At 30.6% G+C, this 23,104-nt stretch overlaps 2 protein-coding genes across 2 annotated transcripts; one reads left to right on the top strand and one right to left on the bottom strand.

Annotated features, from left to right (window-relative positions):
* Positions 1-11,069: 11,069 nt before the first annotated feature.
* Positions 11,070-15,041, bottom strand: LOC120091057 (uncharacterized). The gene is made up of 2 exons (XM_039048864.2): positions 14,559-15,041; positions 11,070-12,970 (listed from the first exon to the last, which is right to left on the bottom strand). Exon 2 carries the CDS (start codon positions 12,926-12,928, stop codon positions 11,363-11,365), a length of 1,566 nt encoding a protein of 521 aa, XP_038904792.1. The 5' UTR covers positions 12,929-12,970; positions 14,559-15,041; the 3' UTR covers positions 11,070-11,362.
* Positions 15,042-20,344: 5,303 nt separating this feature from the next.
* XTH10 (xyloglucan endotransglucosylase/hydrolase 10) lies at positions 20,345-22,817 on the top strand. The gene is made up of 4 exons (XM_039049474.2): positions 20,345-20,594; positions 21,020-21,120; positions 21,237-21,430; positions 22,226-22,817. The coding sequence occupies exons 1-4, from the start codon at positions 20,378-20,380 to the stop codon at positions 22,626-22,628; spliced, it is 915 nt and encodes a 304-aa protein (XP_038905402.1). The 5' UTR covers positions 20,345-20,377; the 3' UTR covers positions 22,629-22,817.
* The last annotated feature ends 287 nt before the right edge of the window (positions 22,818-23,104 follow it).

Raw genomic sequence — 23,104 nt, 5'->3', positions numbered from 1 at the left:
CCTCGTCATTCGTCCGCTTCGCCGATCGTCTAGCCTTCATCTGTTGTTCGTTCGCTCCATCGATCATTTGGCCTTCGTCTATCGTTCGTCTGGGACTTTGGCCTTCATCCATCATTCAAGTTCATCCTGCGTTAGCTCAAGTTCGACATTCGTCATATGCTATTTTTCTTTTTTAATTAATTTAAATTTAATTTCAGATCTAAAATACATGTTTTCTGCCTTCCTCTCTCACATTTTTTTTTTAAATTTCAGATCTCCACGAGTTCTTGTTTCTCAAATTTCAGACTTCCAATTTCAGTGACCGATTTCGAGGTTTGTAAAAATGTAAATTCTATTATGGTTGTTTTATAATGGATTTATGGAGTTTTTTAGTATTTGTGTTGGCCACTGTTTTATAATGATTTTATGTTATTAAAGATCTTGGTTGATTTTCTGCTTTGTATGGTTGTAGAAATATAGCTAATAATTATAAAGGGTTTTAGTCTTGGTTTTTTGCTTTGTTGATTGAATATATGCACTGAATATATGTTATAAAGGGTTTTTTGCTTTGTTGATTAAATATATCACTGATGTTGTGTTGATTTTTCATTTTATATGTTTTCATTATTTGTAACTGTTGGGATTAGTGTCCTAATTATCTCGGAGTCTCATTGTTTGTAATATATAGACATTGTTATGAATAAAATAAGAGTTATTTCATTCTAGCATTCACTCATATCCAATAAACAAAGCTCAATGGTTATTGTATGTAAACTTAAGCATGTATATGAGATATACAAGTAGATCATGCCTTAAGTGATAACCTAAATAGGTCTGTAGTATAAGGATTAAGGTGGTATACCTGATCCTTGTGACACTATGGATACGACTCACTTTGTAGAGGTTTGCAAGTGTTGTGAACTAGTATAGATGGTAGATTCTCACCATTCATGTGGAGATATGCGAGCGGGGGTGTCCTATACAAAGAGTTTGTATAAGACCGGACCACGAGATGACTAGTCTCTATATATAACTTTGTTGACACTGGAGAGTTATATCTCACCTAAACGACCATAGGTGATATGACCTCAATCCTGAGTGTTTTGGGAACTTCTACCTTTGAGTGCGGTTCTTTGATTAGTATGGGTGAGAGTGGCCAATTGTCAACTCAACATGCCTACCTTTTCGGGGACTTGTCTAATTTGGGAGTTGGGAACTCAGTTACACAAGATGAAATTCACTCATTCCCCGAAGCAGGGGTAAGTAGATAGATTCCTCCTTTAAGGACTGATTCTAAGTCTTGAACATAGTGGCCATAGCTTCTATTTAGAAGAGAGGACTCAGTCATAGTAGGACTATAACTTATATTCATTAGAAGGATCAGTGGTACTTAAGGAGTTAGATGTAACTACAAGGGCATAACGGTTATTGGTCGAGCTGTACTTACAAGCGATCTGTGAAGAGTTATCGTACTGTTGATTGGTTAAGATGGACACATAATATATCTGTAGTAAGGAAAGTTCAGCTGTCGGTCTTTAGTGGAGTGCCTGGTAGTTAACGGATGGTGGATCCCGTGACTAAAGAGTTTAGTCAGTTATTCACGTACCGTTGGAGCTTCGAGTTACAGGTCCATAAAATCCCCTTGGTAGCTCAATGGATTCAAGTTGAGGATAAGTTTTTAGTGTTGATTTGAAATGTTCAAATTGACAAGAGGTAATTCGATTATATATGATATGATCGGTGTAATGTATGAGATACATCAAGTGGAGGATTAATTTAAATGAGATTTACATTAAGTGCCATGGAATAGAAAAAGAGTTATAGTTTATATGTTTCATGAGATGAAATATTAAAACTATAGGTTATAAATATACTATGGTAAGTTGGTTATCATGTATATTTATAATAATATTAATTATTGGATAATTATCTCTTTTTCTCTAATAACCAATTGAATGGGAGGTTATTGGTAGTTTCATGGTAACCGTGAGATAAAAGGAAAAATGTTTTCCTAAATTTAGTAGTTGTATTGTGATTTCTATTCTCGGAAAGATCTCACACAGATGCTGTCAAGTAAATGAGATTTACTAAACGACAGTTGAAGAGAGACTAGACGATCGTGGAGTGACTCTACACAACAGTCACTCAGTTGGCCGAAGCTAAACAATCGTACAGTTTTTGCTAAATGATCGCATAACGTTTGTTAAACGATTGGGCATCGTCTATACGATAGACCTTGACATCTCCCACTTGCTCAATCGTTTACATGATTATTCTCCTTCGGTCTCGTCCTCTAACCAAGTCCACACAGAGTCCACACTTCTAGATTTTCACATCGAGAATACCAAGGTAGCCATTGTGGGGGTGTCATACTCAACTCGACATAGTCGAGGTTTTGTGGAGGCTGTTCGTTGTGTTCGTGTTCTTGGAAAATGTTGTGTTCGTGGTCGCGTTGATTGTACAGTGTGTTCGAGCATTCGGGTTGACAGTCTTGCTAGTTGTTTGAGCGTTCGTGATCAAGGGTGTTGAAGATGAGTCTTCAAAGGTATGCGTGTTCTTTCCCTTGATCGTATAGTAAAGCATGCTGTAATTTCGTTTTGTGCATAACTTGTATGTTTCCATTTCTTGACTATAATTGTTGTTGTTCAAATACGATTGAAATTTGGAATGATCGTTCTGCTGCTCATGAAAATCCTCATGTCCGATTTCCTTCAGTAACACCCCAAAATTTTGTTGTAATGTAATTTTAGTAATTTTTTTTAATTGAGGGCATTTTTAAAATTTTGGACATTTAAGAGTAATTGCTGGAATTTGATTATTAAAGTTAGAAATTTATGTTGGAAATTGATGGTAGGAGTTAATTCCATTATAAAAGGGAGGGAATTTAAAGAAATAATGTGGATTAAAAAAAGAATAAAATAAAATATACTATCGTGTCCGAATTTCGTGTTTAAATGTACCTACAGTGAATTTCGTGTCCGAAGCTCGACTGTATTTCGACTTGAGCAAACACTTCGGGTAAGTGTTTTGGATGTATTGGTGTGAATTTTTTATTTGGGTTATATTCTTAAGATTGGTTTTTAATTTTGATTTTCACTATAGGGTTCGGTTCAAGATTCTTTTTAAGTAAGGAAGGGGATAAATTTGTTTGGTTTGAGCTCAAACTCCGAGGTAAGTAATCTTACTACTGGAACTACCCACGGGCCAGATATTAGATGTGTGCTAGTATGACAGAATGATAACATGACAAATTGATATTATGACAGAATGAAAGCATGATAGACAAATAGTATGACTGACCGATAGTGTAATCGATGTATGTTGTCGTATGAGGATTTGAAAGATTAAATGTGCATATAGACACTTGAATGCTAGCATGAGATGATATCTTATTCCATGAGATTGTATTTGATTAGAGGATATTGAGATGTATGTATATATATGTTATGGGACTAGGATGACGAGATGTTATGCACGTTATAGAACCACGATGATGAGATGTATATGTATGTATTAGAACCATGTTATGATAATTGTGATGTTGAGGTCGTGATAGTGTCCTTACTGATTAGTTAGATGCCTACTAAAGGTTGTGTGTCCTTCGGGATTCACTAAAGGTGGTGGATTCCTTTGGGATTCACCAGAGGTTGTGTTTCCTTCGGGATTCACTAGAGGTGGTATCTCCTTCGGGATCCACCAAAGGTTGTGTTTCCTTGGGGATTCACAAGAGATGGTGCTTTCCTTCGAGATTCACCAGAGATTATGTTTCCTTTAGGATTCACTAGAGGTGGTGTCTCCTTCGGGGTTCACCAGAGGTTGTGGGTCCTACGGGACATATTAGAGGTAGTGGGTATAGTTAACTACATTAGGATAAAATTCAGTTATTCATGTATGAGTCCCACGAGGACTAGAGGAGTTTATATGTTCAACCAAAGGTAGGCATCTAGAGGACATAGATGCCGAACTTGACCCCAGTAGTGGGGTTACTTACTGAGTATTTTATACTCACCCTTTCTCATGTTTATATTTCAGGTAAGGGCAAGGATGCACTGACGAATGGCAAGAGGAATCCATGATCGAGCCACTGGGACCAGTTTTATGCTTCCGCTCATGATATTTAGATTTCTTTTTTATGTTTTTCAACTTTTAGTTTTGATGTTTGAAACTTACTATTAAAATTTGTTTTAGACTTATTTATTATCATTTATGATTTATGGGTATCCTATCATTTGGTTTTAATATTTGATTTTAATGGAGGTCTTTGAATTTATCATATTTATTTAGCATTTATTTCACTATAAAAGGATGTCGTTTTAACTTACATGCATGCATGCGTTAGTAACGGCCTAGCTTGAATCCTAGGGGGGTCGGGTCGTTACATTGTTGGTTGATGTTTTGATTCCTTTATGTCATGTGGGCGATTGTTCTGTTTTGACTCTAGCTTTTCTACATTTATAGATTATGGAGAGCAGTAGTGGACAACATAGTCATACTAGTCCTAGTCCTCGCACTAGCTCTAGCCCTAGCCCGAGCCTTAGTCCTGCCCCAGCTCCTTCCGTTGCTAACGTAGCTAGAATTGTGAGTTCAAGTAAACCACCACTACCTAATAAGAAGAGAACTAGAGCTACTAAGAAGACAACCTCCATTATATGGGATCACTTCACAAAGTTAGAAGAGAATAGTACTAAGTGCACTTCACAAAATTGGATGATGCTATGGCTAAAGCTCTTGTTGATGGAACCGAAGCTTATTTGATGCGTTTGTATAATTTTTACAATCAAAAGTTTATGGCTTTGATGATGATTTGAGTACTCAAAGTTGTGTTTATGGATAAGTCGAATCAAGTGATAATTTAAGATTATTGAATTTGGGAACTATGATGGAAACTGATGCAAGTGATAAAGTGTTATCACGATACAAGAGAAGAAGAAAAGGTACTTTAGAATTGAGGAATGATGCGGATCTATATTTATCTTATCCTTGTGAGGAGATAAATGATCATTTTAATGTTCTGACCTAGTAGAAATGGCTTTAAATATTGAGATTTATGAAAAATTGCTCAAGATGTTTTTGTCGTTCCAATATCTACTATGGATTTTGAATCAGCATTTAGTACAGGAGGGAGGATTCTTGATTTTTTTAAAAGTTCTTTGTTGCCTAAAATAGTGAAAACTTTGATTTGTACACAAAATTGGATCCATGGCAAAACAACCTTATTGGATCTTCCTCCCGAGCTTGAAGAAATGGACATTTGTGAAAAAATTTAGAATGGTAAGTGGTGACTCTAACTTTTATTTATTTATTTATTGAGAATTGTATTTTTATATGATATTATGTATTTTTATCATATTTTTATAGATAATGTCAAGTCCTCTTACACATCACAAACATGAAACTCTATGGGTTGACAATTTTATGATAAGTTGAATACTTATATGATAGATCTTTTCATTTTCTTTTATTGTTTATTTATTTTATTTAAACTACTTACTTGAAATGTTTTTTGAATTTTTTAGACAAATTTGAATGCTTGGGATGCTGGAAATGTTTAATTTTAGAAGTTTGGTTTATAGTTGACTCTTGTTATGTAATTTTAGATGTTTAAGAACTTTGTTGTTATGTATTATATTAATGTTGTACTTTATGAATATGTGGATTCATGGATATAGATATGTTGTACTTTATGTTTTTTAAGTTTGATTTACATTTAAGGATTATTTTATATTAGTAAATTATCTTTGGATAAATGTTTTTATAATAGGTGTTATAATGTTTTTAAATTTAACAAAAAAAACAAGAAGAAAAAATTGTACAACCCCACAATCTAAACCAACCCAACCCAACCCTCACAACCTAATCCATCCTGAGTTTTAAGGGTTGTGTATAGTCATTCGGGTAGCCAATTCGATCAACTCGAATTTTCGAATTGGCCCAAAAATTACCCACAACTCAATCCAACCCAACCCATGTACACTCCTAGTACAATTTTTATTGTTGTGCTGGTACAATCTTTGAATCTAAAATCTCAATTATCTAAGTTTGGTCCAAATATATCCATCAATTTAAGGAAATGAAAAATCTTTTTCTAAGTTAAATTTCATTGGAAATTGGACGGGAGAAATTGATCTATCAATTTCATTGCATGTTGTGAAATTTGAATTGATATTAAACATAGAGTAAGAGTATAATGTAACATAATTCTTATGGGCTAATTAATATTAAAATAGAACCATTATTTTATATGGATGCTATAAATATAACATAATCATAAATTAATGACTTAGACATAATCCTAAAATTTAACACAAGTTATGATATAACCTAAATAATTATAACAATTTGGTCATCATAGTATATATATTGAACTGCTAACCAAACCATTATCCTTAATTGGTCAATTCAATTTCAATTTGACAACATTTTCTTGAATTCTAATTTTATGTTTTTTAATTAAAATTATATTTCTCTTTAATGTATTTTTTACTTCTTTTGATGACCCATATTCATTTTTGTCCTTTTTTAAGAAAAGAAAAGTTTTAACAATTTTTTGTAAGTTTCTTTATATGGTTCTAAAGTATAATTTAGATTTTGAAAATACTTTATAATAATAATAATAATAATAATAATAATAATAGTGTTTAAACCTGAGTAATCAGAAAGGAAAATTGAAAGAAGATGAATGTGAAAAATACTTTAAATAATTACATAGGCATAAGTAAAACCAAAAAGATAGAAATTAGAAAAAAAAATTACAACCTATTATAAATATTATGATAATAGATACCCATTAGATGCTGTTGTTTAGTATCCATTGACCATGTGTCATGCCTTCATTTTCCAAAGTGTTGTCTATGTGTCTCATATTATACATCCACCTCTTACTTGCCAAATTACCTATAAATAGTGACATTTGATGCACATACATTGACTAAATCCATGAAAATTGGAGAAAATTGAGATTCTAGAGAAATTCCTTATTTCATATTTTGTTATTTTATTTTATTTTATTTATTTATTATGTTTTATTTATTTTAATATCTATTTTTTTTATTATATATCATTATTGTATTATATTTTCTCCATATCCGTATTCACGTTGAATCCATATTCATGTAGTTAATATTTAAAACAAATTTAAATATTTTTCAATTTTTCAATTTCATTTAATTGATAATTAAATGTGTAATTATATCGTATATAATTACAGATTTCCTTAATTATAATTTCAACACTTCAAATTGTTCAAATTTACTCATCACCCTGTTTTAAGGTTTAATCTGTTTGTGAGCTAGTAGGGGACCTAATGAATCTACAGATCATGGGCTTCCAACGATTTGAGATTAACCGGCTAAACTCTTTAACCTGAATTAACCAACATTCATTAACTACCAGGTCACTCCACTAAAGCCCAGTACTTGCACTCCCCTCACTCTAGATATAACTGTGTCCACTCGATATAAACATAATCAATAAGTCAACCCTTCACAGGTTGTTCGTAATAACGATTGGGTCAAAAAATTGTTTTAACCCTGAGATTACATCTTGTTCCTTAAGTCTCACTGATCCTCTAATGGACAATTGGTTTATGATTTTATCACTAAACCGAATCCCTCTTGGGTCAATGAGAGGGTGAGACTCTTTGTTCAAGACTCGGAGTTAGCCCTTAAGGAAACAACTCATCTACTATCCCTAAAAGCGAGTAGGAGTGAATTCTATTTTACACCCTATGTCCCCAGTTATCTACTCGATCTTACCATTGAAATGGGAGGCTTATTGAGACGGCACTATTGAGTCAACCATCACCTATGTAAATCTAAGGATAATCCCGAATAAACAAGAGTTCATAGCTCAGGATTAAAGTCAAGTTATCTAGGTCATCACTTTGAAATAGTCAGTCTTAAACAGTAAATAACCTTATAAAGTAAGGGTGACTTATTTCTTGGTTCGATCTTATACAAACTCCTTGCATAGGACGCCCTCACTCTCATGTCTCCACATGAACGAATCAGGATCACTTAGTTTAGAGTACTTTACAACAATTGTAACATCTATAAAGTGGAATGCATCCGATAGTGTCCCTAAAATAAGGTACCTAGCAAATAGCCATAGATCTTAATTTATTGGATTTATGTTATTTCTTAAATAAAATGAGCAATTCAAATATTCAATAACAACTTTATTGAATCAAACTTCAATAATATTTATATTGATTAACAGAATAAGTTTATTGTTTACAAACTACGAGTTTTAAGACAACCCAACAATTATATTATATTTTCCCCATATCCATATTTTCGTTGTGCATCGTTGTGCTCCTCAAATTTACAACACAACTTATTTAATTAAATCTATTTATAGAGTTCTATTAGATTTCAAATCTCAACAAATATATAAAATTGTAATAAAACCACTATTTTTAAAAATCTTAAATTCAAAAACACTTGATATTCCAACCATATTTTATTTTTTTTTATTTATTTATTTTACATCCAAAACTAATTTTTATTAATCAAATCATTCATTTTTTAGTTAAACAATTATAAGAGTTCAAATCATCAGATATGAGAATGTATAATATCCATTATGTTATGTAGAGGTGTTCAAAAAATCCGATGACCTGAAAAAATCGATCAACCCAACCCGACCCAAACTCATTTGGGTTGGGTTGGGTTCAAATAAATGAAATTTTTGTGGATTGGATTGGTTCATGGATTCACCTAAAATGACTCAAACCAACCCGAACTTATTATTAACTTTATAATGTATATTTTTTTTACTTATGATATAATCATATATACATATATTTATTTAAGTTTTATCATTTTTTTAGATAATTTATTCTCTAACAACTCTTAAAAACAACTTTTTAGCACTTTGGAAAGAAAATATTTATTATATAAATTGAAATTGAGTTGTTATTCTTAATTTAATATATGAAAATAATTAAATCAAATTTTTACAACTTACTTTCTTTTAGAACAAAAATAACCCGATCAACCCCAACCAACCTAACTCAAATATTTCATGTTGGATAAGGGTTGGGTTCATCTTTTAAGAAAAGTTATTTGGGTGAAGAAATTAACGACCCGAACAATTGGGTTTGGTACAAAAAGTCATTCAACTTAATCTAACCCAACCCACGAACTAATGTTATGTTGAGATTAACAATAATCCTAAATTAATGGATTCTATCAACTTTAATTTATAAATATAAAAGCATTCGATCCATAACATAAACTAAAAGATATAAGAAGATACTAAATTTAATCCTAATTCAATTTTAAATATTAGTACTCAAGAATATTTTGTCTAAATCATTTAACAATCAAGTTATTTTTAAATTGAAAAGATATAAGAAGATACTAAATTTAATCCTAATTCAATTTTAAATATTAGTACTCAAGAATATTTTGTCTAAATCATTTAACAATCAAGTTATTTTTAAATTGAAAAATAGGGATTATTAGAGATTCAATCTATTTTCAAAATTTATTTTCATAAATGTCTATATTTTTTTAGTATTTTTATATATAAGATTTAATGAAATTTTTAGACAAAAATACCCCTGCAATGGGTGGTTGGAAAGAGAATATGTCTTGAAAAAAATATTTTCATATTTACGAAGCACCGTTAATGTAGAGAAAAAAAATGTGTTCGTTATATAATATTAATTAGTTGAGATTTTCTTATCATGTTCAATTGGAGAGAGAATGCATAATTTTATTTTTCAGTAAAGGCACTTCACGTATCAAGCAACTGGGTTTATTAGGGGATTCATGTTATTTTTAATATACCTTAGAATATTATATTAGATGTTTTCAAATGATCTAACCAATATATGAAATATACTAGTAAATATATTTGATATGTACTCAAATAAATAGGTGTATCATTTGAAAGTTTAGATATACAGTATCTCTATAACAGTATAATATATAAATTATGAGTATATATTATTTAACCGAATTCCTTTATCAGTTATACTACAGTATATAAATAATAGATTAATTCAACGTTTAACATAAATCACAGTATATATAAAAAATTTCATTTATATCACAATATATATCTTAAATTCGAAGTAGTCAGAAATAAACAAAAATATCTACCAGTCTATAAATCACATATGGACTCAATGTTCGACATAAAACATATAAGTGACAGAGTTTTGAGAGAGAAATTGAAGAAGATGAAAAGTTGTGGGTATTTTCGAAAATTAGGGTTTAATATTTTTTTTTCCTAAAAAAGTACCTCATTCAATACTTATTTCTCTTTTCTATTTTTTTTTTAAAAAAACTTATAACTAAATGAATGGTGGAGACTCGATGGAAATTGGGTTCTATTTTTTTTTTTTTTTAAATATTTCTTTTAAGTCAACTTAGACATTCTTGTAAATAATTAAAAAATTGAAGAAATATAGGAACTTTATTAGAGCCTTATGTATTGTTATACCTAAAAATATACATGTGCAAATGCACGAAGTAATACACTAGTTATTACAAGTATTGTATTATGACTTGAAGGCTGAATATTACCATACCATTTCAAGTCATTACTATATCCATCTCAATTTTCATAAATTTATGAAAAGTAAATGATAAAATTACAACTTTAGAAAGAATAGAAGTATATTTGAAATAAAGAAAAAAGTTAACCACCTTTTGCAATTTAGCCTAAAGTTTTCAATAGTATTGTAGGATCAATCATTTTTAGTTCTCTGACAGTCTCTCTCAGAGAGACCACCTCAAAATCATCTCTAAAAGGCAATTTCTCCAAAATTAGATTATTAAGAGATGATTCTTTCATTTACTCAAATAGAATATATTTCTAAGTGTGTAATTTAAAAAATATGTCATTTCGAAAGAAATTGGAATTTTGGTAACCACTTGAAATAACTTTTCAAATATATTTTAATCTCTTTTTATCAAAAGTATTTAAATAAAAATAATTTTTTCTTAAATCAATCCAAACAGACCCACTTTTCAAACTAGGTTACTTTTACATTATTTGTAAGAAGTCCCATTAAGAAAAACAAAAATCCAAAGCAATAAAAATGAAGTTTTTTACCCAAAAAAAAAAAAAAAACCCACTTGAAAAGAACATCTTTCTGCATTGTCAATAAGCCACTATATAGTTTGTTCAGATATCACATCCAAAGAACCAAGCATTCAACAAAGAAAAATTGAAATTGATTATACAAAGTTAACTAACTAGCACAAACTTGCTTCCTCCTATAGCAAGATCCTCTTGAGTATAGATTATCAAATTCTCAATTACAAGACAAACACTCAGCATAATCTTGGGCAACCAACTGCTTATCAAAAAGAGACAAATCAGAAAACTTAAAAGCACTTCCATGAACCCACCTCTATTATTCAAATCCTCATTCTTCTGCAGTCTCTTCACTGTTGTCAACCTCATTTCTAATGTCTGGTAACGTATCCAGATCCACCCGTTCCATTACATGGGAATCGTTTGAATCAATTGGATCATCTTGAACTGGGTCCTCAATATGGTTTGTAGAGTCAGAGCTATCACCATTGGATTCACCGTTATCTCCTGACTTGTCGTTCTTAGTAGCTTCACTGTTCTCCTGGGTAATCAAGGTCGGTAAAACATTCTCCAGTTCAATTGTCTTGATATCTTTCTCTGGTTCGGTTGTCTTGTCATCTGAAACAGTAAGATCTGCCTTACTAGTGATATTTAAGGTCTCGCCTTCAACCACATTTGAATTTTCACCATTACTGATAGAGTTTGGCTGAGAAGTGCTGTTGTTGTCCAAAACCTTGTCATTCAAATTTGTCAGTATCAACGACTGAAGAGATGTTTCATTCTGAGCAGTCAAATTGTCTATGCTTTCATTCTGGGCTGTCAAATTGTCTATGGTTTCATTTTGAGCATGATTCAAACCAATTTCTGTTCCGTTTTGCACGGAAGAATCCACATTCTCTACCTTATTTGTCTCGGTAGTTGCAGAGGATGTATTATTGCTTGATTCAGGTTGATCGTCAAATTGAGTAGTCAGGGTTGAATTTTGAACTGAATCATCAGTAAGGAGGGAAGTGTTTTCGTTCAATTTTACGTCACTGAAATTCTCATTGGATGAAGTTTCATTGTTAGCCATCTTATCTACTTCCTCTGTTAGCCGGGAACTGTTGTGAATCCTTTTAAATTCTTCGAGGTCACTTGATTCAATGTTCTTTTCTTTGCTATTCAGCTCCGAGTTCTCATTTGAATTTTCTAAATTCACTTCCTCTGTCTCTGAGGTAGCAGAGTGGTCATCATGGGCCACTGCACTAGAAGCATCATCCCCCTTATAGTTCTCCTCACGTGCCTCGTGAGTGCTCCGGTCACCACTGTCATTCTCCTGCTCATCAGAAGAATTCTCATTTTCTCTTTGATCCTCCTTATCTCTCTCTTCATTTCCTCCTGTGTCCTCATCACTGTCTTCTTTCAATCTCTCATCATCCGCATTCTCAACTTCAGGGTCGGATTCATTATCCACCTTCTCTTGATCATTCTCATCTATGTCCTCATCGCCACCTCCTCTCCCATCATCATCGGTCTCCTCTTCATGCTTGGTTCCTTCATCCTCCTCATCAACTGCCTCGTTCTTCTGTTCTTCATGTCCCTGTTCTCCCTCATGCTTTGATTCTTCTTCCTCACCCCCCGTCTCTTCTTCCTCATCGTCCTCTTGCTTCTCACCTGGATGAACTTCCTCAACCTGTGGGTCAAGGTCTTTTCTTCCAAGTTTCAAACGATCCCCTCCATCTTGAGTTTTTATTGTTATTTCATTATCTTTCTGGTCGAATTCTTTCTTCTTATCATGGGAGCGTTTTACCTGATAAATTAACCAAAAGCAAACACCAACCAACAGAACAATCTGCAGAATATGCTTCACCTTGATGCCTTTCGACCTACTGCTCCGACTTGGTGATTTCTTCAACATGATGAATTTCCTCAGTAGAAACCCTTATATTTTTACTTCTTCCTATAAAATAATCAAAATGTCAAAAGTTTAGAAACATTCTTTTTTGAATAAATCTACAGCATAAACTTTCCACAATTCAAAAACTACACATTCCATATTTCCAATCGTCCAAATTGCACTCAGACTATTACCCAATAATAGAAGTGACAATTGACAAAGAAAACAATGGCGCTGTGCTAATTATATATTCAAAGGATTCTGGTTCTGATTTGGCCCCTGCAACTGTGGGCAACTGAAGTAGAAGATTATCCACTTTAACTAAACAAATAAAGCAGAAGAGATATACATAAAGTTGTCTTAAATGAAATGAGATTTCATTGACTTAATTCATTCTTGGGTGCATTCAGGGGTAAAATGGAAGTATACCTATAATCTCTAACCCAAGTTTGAAAAATGCTACTATTTGATCACATCCTATACAAACAAAGCAATCCAAACCAACCACAAATTCCGACTGCAAGATTCAACAATTTTATAGATTGATCAAAGGTAAATATAGACAACTCAGGTTCTGTAATCAGTAGCTGCCATTTCATTCAATAAGTAATAGCAAAGTCTTTTTTCTCCCACAAAAACGTGTCTTGCATCTCCTCAACTCGCCTTCAAAACGAGACAACCAACACACTTCAGCCTCTTTTCTACTTTTTGGACGACCTCTCAATAACCCAAATAAGAGCAAAGACTCACATGATAGCATATATAGAGGGGCAATCAAACTTTCTACACCCTTTATAGCTAAGTCAAACGCAGTCAAAACTATAAAACAATCATCCAAACCAAAGACGTTACTTCAACTGGAAAAGCAATATTTCGGATCCCCCGGGGCATCCAAGAAAACCATAGCCTTGCTGCCTCTCAGGTGTGCAGAAAACTTTTTCTTTTGGTGAGAAACCACGCTTTCATTAAGAAAATGAAAGAATAATATACAAACACCTATCTGAACACAAAAAATGGGAGTCCAACCAGCAAGAAAATTGTTGGACATTTACATCCAAGTAGGAAGAAACAGTGTTAAAAAGACAGCTGAGTTCACAACTTGCCAGTTATGAAGCTTTTTAAGCCTATTACATAATACATGGGAGAGTAACAATAACAAGATGCAAAGTTCCCAATAAAACCCTTAAAACCACTATGCAATTTCTAAAGAAAACTTAAGTTACAATCAAAACCAAATTATTAAGACCCATAATATGTGCTACATCAATCTCCAACCAGACACACTCCAAAATCACATGGATGATGAAACTCCCAAATTTGGAACAACCAAACAGCAGATTTCCAACAATCAACACCAACCCTAAAGTTCAAATAAAGACCTACAAAACACCTACCAAAAAACCCATTCTTGCAAACCCATATCACTATATAAACCGCAATAACTCCCACATAAACCCTAACAGAGCAACAACAAAATCAGCCCCACAAATTTCTCCTTCCACCAAGAAATGAGACAGAGAAAGAAAATCTGAAAATCTGAAAAGAAATCAGTTCCAAGAAGAATCGAAAACTCAAAGCTCACAAACCAAATTGAAAACATCAAAGGCTTAAACAGTTCAGTAGGAAAGATGAAAAGAACAGTAAAGGGTACCTGCAAGAAGATGAACCAGAACTGGCCAACAATGGCGAGAAAGAAGAAGAAGAACAAGGAGATGGGTGTTGAGGAAATCAAAGCTTCTTCATCGTTTCAACCATGGCGGGAGGTCGAAAGAGTATAAAAGTTCGCGTAGTGGGAGAGAGATCGGATCCAATACCAAGAAGGAACAAGTCGCTAGAAGGAAAAAAGAAGGGGAAAAACTGTCTACTCTGCCACTCACTGAAAAATTGTTTATTCTTATTACAAAAAACATAAAAATTTGAGGAAGAAAAAAAGATCAAATTTTGTGAGGATGGAATGCAATTGCTTGACCTTGAAAAGTAAAACAACTGTGACCCATTGCCCCATCAGCCATAAATTGAAGTTGTTGGATGTTCATCAGTGAGAAAAAAGAAGCTTGAAAAAGGAAATGTTCTTTTAATTCTTCTTTTCTTTGTGAAGTTTAATGAGAAGTATCCCATGTTAATGCTTTTGTTTGGTGGGTGTTGAAATTTATTTTATTTTATTTTTAATTTTCTGGTTCCCATTTCTTAATTGTGAGATTAAATCAATGTTAGTGACTTATGGGGCTGAATTGATAGGAAGAGAGATAAAGATTAGTTAAATCTTTGAAGCTCTTTTAATGGATAACAATGGGAGATTATCAGAGTTAAAACTTGAAAGATAGATCCTTTGTGTTAATTTGGACTCCCAAAGAGTAAATTAAGGTTAACAATATATTTGAAGTTTAAATTTTTTTACTCGACTTTCGGTCAAATTTAACTTAATTGATTAACATATACTTTTTAGTTAGAGGTTAAAAGTTTAAATCTCCCTCCTCCTCCTTACAAATTTTTGAACTAAAAAAAATCTACTCACACTAAAATTGAGTTTGGAATACATTTTCAAGTATTTAATTTTAAAAAAAGTTATTATAAAAAAGATTGGAGTGTAACCATTCAAAATAGATATTTTCATCACTTTTTGTCAAAAGTGTTCAAATAAAAATTAGCTTTTTAAAAACAATTTGTTCTTAAGTCAATACAAGACCCTAAGAATATTTTTCTTTTCTTTTTTTTTTTTTTTTTTTGGTGCATCTAACTTTTGGACTAATTCTTTTAAAAACGAACTTTCTTTTCGAATAGACTTACAAAATTTAGGTTTAGTTTGAGGTGTTGTAGCTTTTAAAATAATTAGTATTAGCTTTTCCTTTTGAAAAATAAATTATGAAAACAAGTAAAGTAGTGTTTGGTAAATTTTAGTTATAAATTAGAAAACTAGTTACTGTATTAGATAACTTAATACTAAATTTGTGTAATTTAATATAATAATAAATTAATTATTATTTCAATTATTTTCACATTTACAATTAATTTATAATTTATTACAATATTTATTTTTAAAAAAAGTTTAAATGATTTGAATTTCAACTTTAATCTAAATTATTGATAAAATTTTAAGAAAAAGAATTTTTACAAAAAAATTGAATAAATTAAAAGTTGAAAATATATGTGAAAATATATTAATATGGAAGGTATTTTTATAATATATTTATTTAAATGGTTAAGAAATTAGCAGACTTTTAGAAAATCAGTATTTAAAAAATTACTACTATTAGCTTTCACACGTTAGTTAGAATTTAAAAATGATTCTCTTAAATTAATTAATAATTTAATTTAACAAACAAAGAAGGTGGTTAAGAATTTCCAAAAATCACTTTCTACTCTTGTAAACACGAATTCCAAATGCAACTTTATACCTCCATATGAATCTTCTGTTCTAGATTTTGAGCAAATTCATTATGATATTTACTTTTATATTGAACGGAACTCAACTGGTTAAGACATATATAACCATCTAAAATGTCATATATTCGAATTTTTACTCTTTGTTAAAACAAGAAAAAGAAAAAAAGAAAAAAGAAAGGGTCTATATTGGGCTTACATGGTGTTTGACAAGTACCTGGTGGGTTAAGCTAATGAACCCACTTGGTTCCACTATAGTGAACTTGATCCACTCTATTTTAGCCCACAAGCGGGTCAAGTTTGGACCTAATGTTACACAAGTATTCAATAGTTTCTAATTTTACATATATGTCTTTTAAGAGTGTTCAAAAAATTTGATGGCCCGAAAAAATTGATCAATCCAATTCAATCCGTACGATTTGGGTTGGGTTGGGTTCAAATAAATGAAAATGTTATGGGTTGGGTTGGTTCATGGGTTCACCTAATATAACTCAAACCAACCCGAACCAACTCGAATTTATTATTAACTTTAAAATATATTTTTTATTATTTATAACACAATTATTTATAGATATATTGATTTTAATTTATTTAATTCCAATATTTTTTGAACAATTTATTCTTCAACAACTAGTTTCTTTGCACTATAAAAAGAAAATTTTCACTATATAAATTGAAATTGAGTTATTAATCTTAATTTAATATATGAAAATTAAATTAGATTTTTACCTATTTACGTTTTGCTTCGTTTTAGAACAAAATTTTAAATAAAAATTACCCGATTAACCTGAACCAATCCAATCTAAATATTTCTTGGTTGGATTGGATTTGATTCATTTTTGGGTTATTTGGGTTGAAAAAATTTATAACCCGAATAATTGGATTGTGTTTAAAAAGTCTTTCAACCCAATCTGACCCATGAACACCTTAATGTCTACCCTCTGCAAAAAAAAATCATACCTAATTTCTTTCTTTATTTAACATCATCAAAATAGGGGTTCAACTTCTTCTTCTTCTTCTTATTCATCGCCAAATTTTTCTCTGCTGTCTGATTTAGAAAATCTTGTCCTTATTCATAAACACCCAACAACATTTTGATTTAAAAAATCTTTTAAACCTATTATAGATAAATTTGTAAATATACCATAACTTTGAATAATTATTTTAAATACTAAAATTGTTGAAAATATTTTCAAATACAACAAAATATAACTATCTATGATAGATAGTGATAGACTCTACTATCATATATCACTGTCTATAAACGATACATAGTGACATTTTACTATATTTATAAAAGACTTGGTTCATTTTTCTATATTTAAAAACATCCCTTAATTTTGTGTCTATTTAGCACAATTTATGTTTTTTATTTAAGAAAAATCTCCCATATGATCATGGCATTAACTTTTCGTCGACATTGCAATATTTCTATCAATATTTCACATATGCATGGTTCAATATCCCATGATGGGTGAATTGACATTTATATTATATCATAGAAAAATCTACAAAATATAAAAACAAGCCATAAATGTCACTAATGTAAATATAATATTAAATAATAAATGTATTATTTTTTAAACTTTTTTTTATAAACTTTTCATAAATATTCACTGACATCAACGTTTTATCGATATTTCTATCGAAATTTTCATGAAATTCAAACCTCGACAGTTTCCTTGACATCGACATTTTAAATCTTGCCTATAATATATACTCTTTAAATAAACTCAATTATGAGTCCAATTTATTTCTATTATATGGATGGGTTGTTGAACATTATTTTAAGAAGTCTATTATAAAGTGATTAAATTATTTGGTTGTTGGTATATCAAAATGTTAAAGTAGAGAGCAAATGCACCCAAAATTGTGTGTAATTTGGAAAAAGATTAGCAAAAGCAAAACACTCAAATCTGGCTTAGGTTTTGTTTTTAGATAAATCATTAAGTTAAGCTTGGTTTTGAAGATACTCAACTATCTAACTTGTATAGTAATGAGTATTTGTTAAGCAATTAAATTACTATATACCTTATTTTGTTTTTGTTATGTTTTTTTTTCCCATTATATAAAGATGAATACAATTCAAGATACATTTAAGGAGCTATTTGGGACGTTGAGTTAGTTATTATAATTAGTGATTATTATAGTCTGTGGGTGATGATATTCTGTTTTTGAGTTGTTGAATATTTTAGTCGAGTTATAATAGTATGTGTTTGAGATACAAACTATCTTAGTTTAGATTACGAATAAGGAGAGACGATAGTTTCAAAATAATAAACACGGCAAGAAAATGAGAGTGTTCAAATAGTTTTACTGTAGGTAAGTGTGAGTTATAATAATAAATTTTTACACAAAAAATCCTTTGTAAACCATATTTTTCTGTAGATGTCCTAAATTTTGAATTATTTCTTTATGAGTTTTTAGCTTTAATTTTTGACTAATTTAACATTTGCACCATTATTCAAATTTTTTGAAATATTTAATTATTTTCTTATTAGCATCATTTGATTTGAATCTTGACTTTGTGTTTATTATTTATTAATTTTGGTTGATATTCATTTAATACCGATATTTCAAATTAAAGTTTCCTTCATTTTAGAAAATTTCATTATTTTTTTTTTATATGCCTAACTGAAAATCGATTATCTCTCCATCATGATCTTGTATATGTTGAATATACTGAAAAATGTAAATATACGTCAATACACCATGATTTATTTCTTGAAATTTTCAATATATTATTGAATATATTGTGTTATAAATATATCAAATATATGTTGTGTTATCTCCTTCAAAATTTCTTGTCGATCTTTCTTTTGTTTATGATAACAATTTTTAAATTTTGGAGAAATATTTCTTACTTGTGTAGATTTTGAAAAAAAGTCCATTTTGGGAGTTCATAAGTGCGCAAAACCTCCTTTACATGCATCTTTCAGTAATAACAACATTGATAATAATAATAAAATATATTATTATTATTATATTATTATTCTTATTATTAAAAAAACTATTTCTTTAGGTTATATGCGAACAATAATAATTGAAATCTTTTCAATTAACCATTATAATAGGAGACCCAAATATTCAGTGGGCTATAGTAGTCAACTCCTCTCAAGATAAATTAGAGGTCCGAACACTCCATTATTTTTCTTGTCAACAAGAATTATCGTACAACCATTTATAAGCTCATAGGTTTTCAAAGAAAAAAAAATGTATATGCAAAACCACACACATTACATCACAATTACACGTGACTCATGAATGGAGATCGTGCACGTGTGCGCATGTGTGGATACAATCAATATTTATACAAAAAAAAAAAAAAAAGTATTCAAATCAATTAAGTTAGTCTTCCTACCAAACTAAGTTATAAATCCTGTTATATTAGTATTCAATATTGATGTTATTCATATTAGGACTAATAGATGAGCTTTTTCTTTTTATATTTTACGTGTATATTGATAAAGTATATCGAAAATATCAATCAATCTTTAATATTGATGTTGAATTCTCTGACTTATGGATATATCAACAAATATTTCAATCTTTGCTTACCAAAACCAACTAAGTAAATTGTAAGAACAATAACGAAAGATGTATCTTCACATAAAAATTTTAACCAAACATTTTAATTCTAGCAAATCTTATTATTTTAAAAACAAAAATTAGTAGCGGTAAATTAAAAACAAATTTCAAACAATTTCAAGATGGTTATAACTTATAAAGTCCTTCTAAGTTAAGGTTATTTTCCCAATATATAGACAATAATACTTGTACACAACAAAAGGAGGGAAGGAATCAATTAAAATTTTCAAAAAGAAAGAAAGAAAAAGAAAAAAATCCAAGAAAATTGAACATTCAAGTTATTCTTTTTAACACAACCTAATTTTATTTCTCTTGATTTTGACCTAATATATACTCATTAAAATAATATCTTACAAGGATTCTAACAACCAGCATTTTTCTTTGCTTTCCTCTAAAGATATTCTTTCTTAACAAAAACTTCTTTCCTTTCTCTTCTAATTTTTCCCTTATATATATAAATAGAGCTCCTTCAACATTTGTTATGAAGCAACAACCAATATTATGATCATGAGAGGAGAAAATAAATCCATAAATGAGTGTGTATTTAAAACTATTGTCTTTTTTGGAGTTTTCATTTTAAATTTGCTTCAATTTTCATCTGCTTCTGTCATTTCTACTGGGAACTACAATAAAGATTTCTTCATCACATGGTCTCCTTCCCACGTAAACACTTCGGTCGATGGACGAACACGAAACTTGAAGCTCGATAATGATTCAGGTACAGGTTTTCACGAAACTCGATGACTTGAAAATTTTGTTCGACTTTTTTCTCTCTCTCTATCTCTATCCTCCGATTATACGGTTAGATATTACAACTTATTCCATCTCAGTTTAGCCTTTTCACCTATATCTTAAAATGAGACTTTATCATTAGTGTGAATATTTTTATTTGACTTAGACAAAAAATGGGTTAGTAATTTTCATTTAAGAAAGTGCACAATATGAATAAATTTTCTAAATTTTTAGACAAAAAGGCTTATTGAGAGAGTCTCAAATTCCTTTTCTATATTGTCAACCAAAATTATTGGAAATGATGATTAATTAGGCCTTAAACATACCATGAGATATTCTCTTGTCTTTTCACCATTTTTGTATTGTATATTGAATTGATCTTCATTCATATACTTTTTCTCTCATCCATAGGAGCTGGTTTTGCATCAAATGAGATGTTCTTATTTGGTCAAATGGACATGAAAATCAAACTAGTTCCTGGCCATTCTGCTGGTGTAGTTGTGGCTTATTATGTAAGTGGTGATATCTTATTTCCATGTCTTTAATTTAGTCACATGGTTTCTTTTTTCTTTCTAGTATACATCAATGTTCTTATGTGAAACATTAATTATTGATGAACTGTGTGTAGTTGACGTCGGATCAACCGAACCGCGACGAAATCGACTTCGAGTTCCTTGGCAATGTGGAAGGGCAGCCAATTATTCTTCAAACAAATGTTTTTGCTGATGGGTTTGATGATAGGGAAGAAAGGATTAAGTTGTGGTTTGATCCAACAAAAGACTTCCATACCTATTCAATTCTGTGGAACATTTACCAAATTGTGTAAGAAAATCACTTTTCTCAACTTCTTATGGATTTTGTTTTTTAAATTTTCTTCTAGCCAACAACCCATAAATACATAAATAAGATGAAGGTATGGCTTTGAACATGAAAGTATGACACAATATTATAGTTATGGTCAGACTATATGATATTAAATGGGACCGTTGCAAATATTGCAATCAAACTCAAAATATTAGTAAATATAACAACATGTAAAAGAATTTTAAAGTCTATATTGATAAACCATGATGCTAATAGGAGTCTATTAGCAATAGAATCTACCATTAATAGATTTTGTTATATTTACAATTATTTAAAAATATTGCTATATACTTAATTATTAACTCTAAAAGTGCTACCTATTGCAATTATCTACCTTTTAAAAATTTGCTTTCACCCATTAGCTTAAACTTTTAGATCAATTGGTGATTTAACATGATATCAAAGCAGGTGGTCCAAAAAGTTCTATGTTCAAACCCTTGCAATATTATTTATTCCCAAATTAATATTGATTTCAACTTGTTGGGTTGTCTCCATATTTCAAGCCTACAAGTAAAGGAGAGTATTGAATGATATGATATTAAATTAAAATTTTTGGGTCAATACATGGCAAGATGAAAATCCTATTTTGATTTTTGCATCATGTTTGTCTCTTTGTTATAAGACCCATCAACATATAGGAATTGACCTTTCAACCATGTTTTTTCCATAAAAGGCTAGATATACAACTTTTAAAATGACCATTAATAAAACCATTATTGATCATTTTTAATTTTAATTAAATTTTTGATGTAGGTTCATGGTGGATTGGGTGCCAATAAGAGTATATAGAAACCATGGAGACAAAGGAGTGGGATATCCTAGGTGGCAACCAATGAGCTTAAAAGTGAGCCTATGGAATGGTGACAGCTGGGCAACAAGGGGTGGAAAAGAGAAAATTGATTGGTCAAAAGGGCCTTTTGTTGCTTCTTTTGGGGATTATAAGGTTGATGCTTGTATTTGGAGAGGAAATGCAAGGTTTTGTAGAGGAGAAAGCTCAAGCAATTGGTGGCATTTACCCAAATACAACACTTTATCACCTTCTCAAAGAAGGCTCTTCAAATGGGTCAGAAAGTATTATTTGATTTATGATTATTGCCAAGACAACTTGAGGTTTCAAAACCAACTTCCTAAGGAATGTTCTCTTCCCAAATACTAAATTAATCAAACCACACACCATTTTTTTCTATCTTTCTTTCTTTCTTGGAACTCCTTTTGATTCCTTTTGTACTTTGAATTTATTAGTGTTCTTTCATTATGTTCTTTTCTTGTTCATCATTTAAAGTGAGACTTTTTAATTGATTTGAATATATATATATATATATCTCAATTGAGGATTCGAGTGTATTATATTTTAACCTTTTAATTATATATAATCTTTTTTACGACTATGTTTTCATCGGATGGCTCGTTTGAGTGAATCGAAGGTGCAAACGTTTCTCTTTTGATTGGAATGGGTTCAAGTGTAGGCAACGTGCATTAGAGGAAATTAGTCCTTTGATGTCAATTAATAAAAAAAATATGCATGTACAATGTCGGGCGGAGAAAAAATGTGTGAAAAAAAGAAAATCGAATCTATAATAATATCGTTTTCAATCAACATTACAGTTTCGACCGATATTATAGAGTCATTGT

Source organism: Benincasa hispida, chromosome 11 (genome assembly GCF_027475165.1).
Source record: "Benincasa hispida cultivar pf3 chromosome 11, pf3_genome.v1.1, whole genome shotgun sequence".
Taxonomy (NCBI): Eukaryota; Viridiplantae; Streptophyta; class Magnoliopsida; order Cucurbitales; family Cucurbitaceae; genus Benincasa; species Benincasa hispida.
The sequence above is the reverse complement of the archived record's forward strand: the minus strand, read 5'-3'. Positions and strand labels throughout refer to the sequence as shown.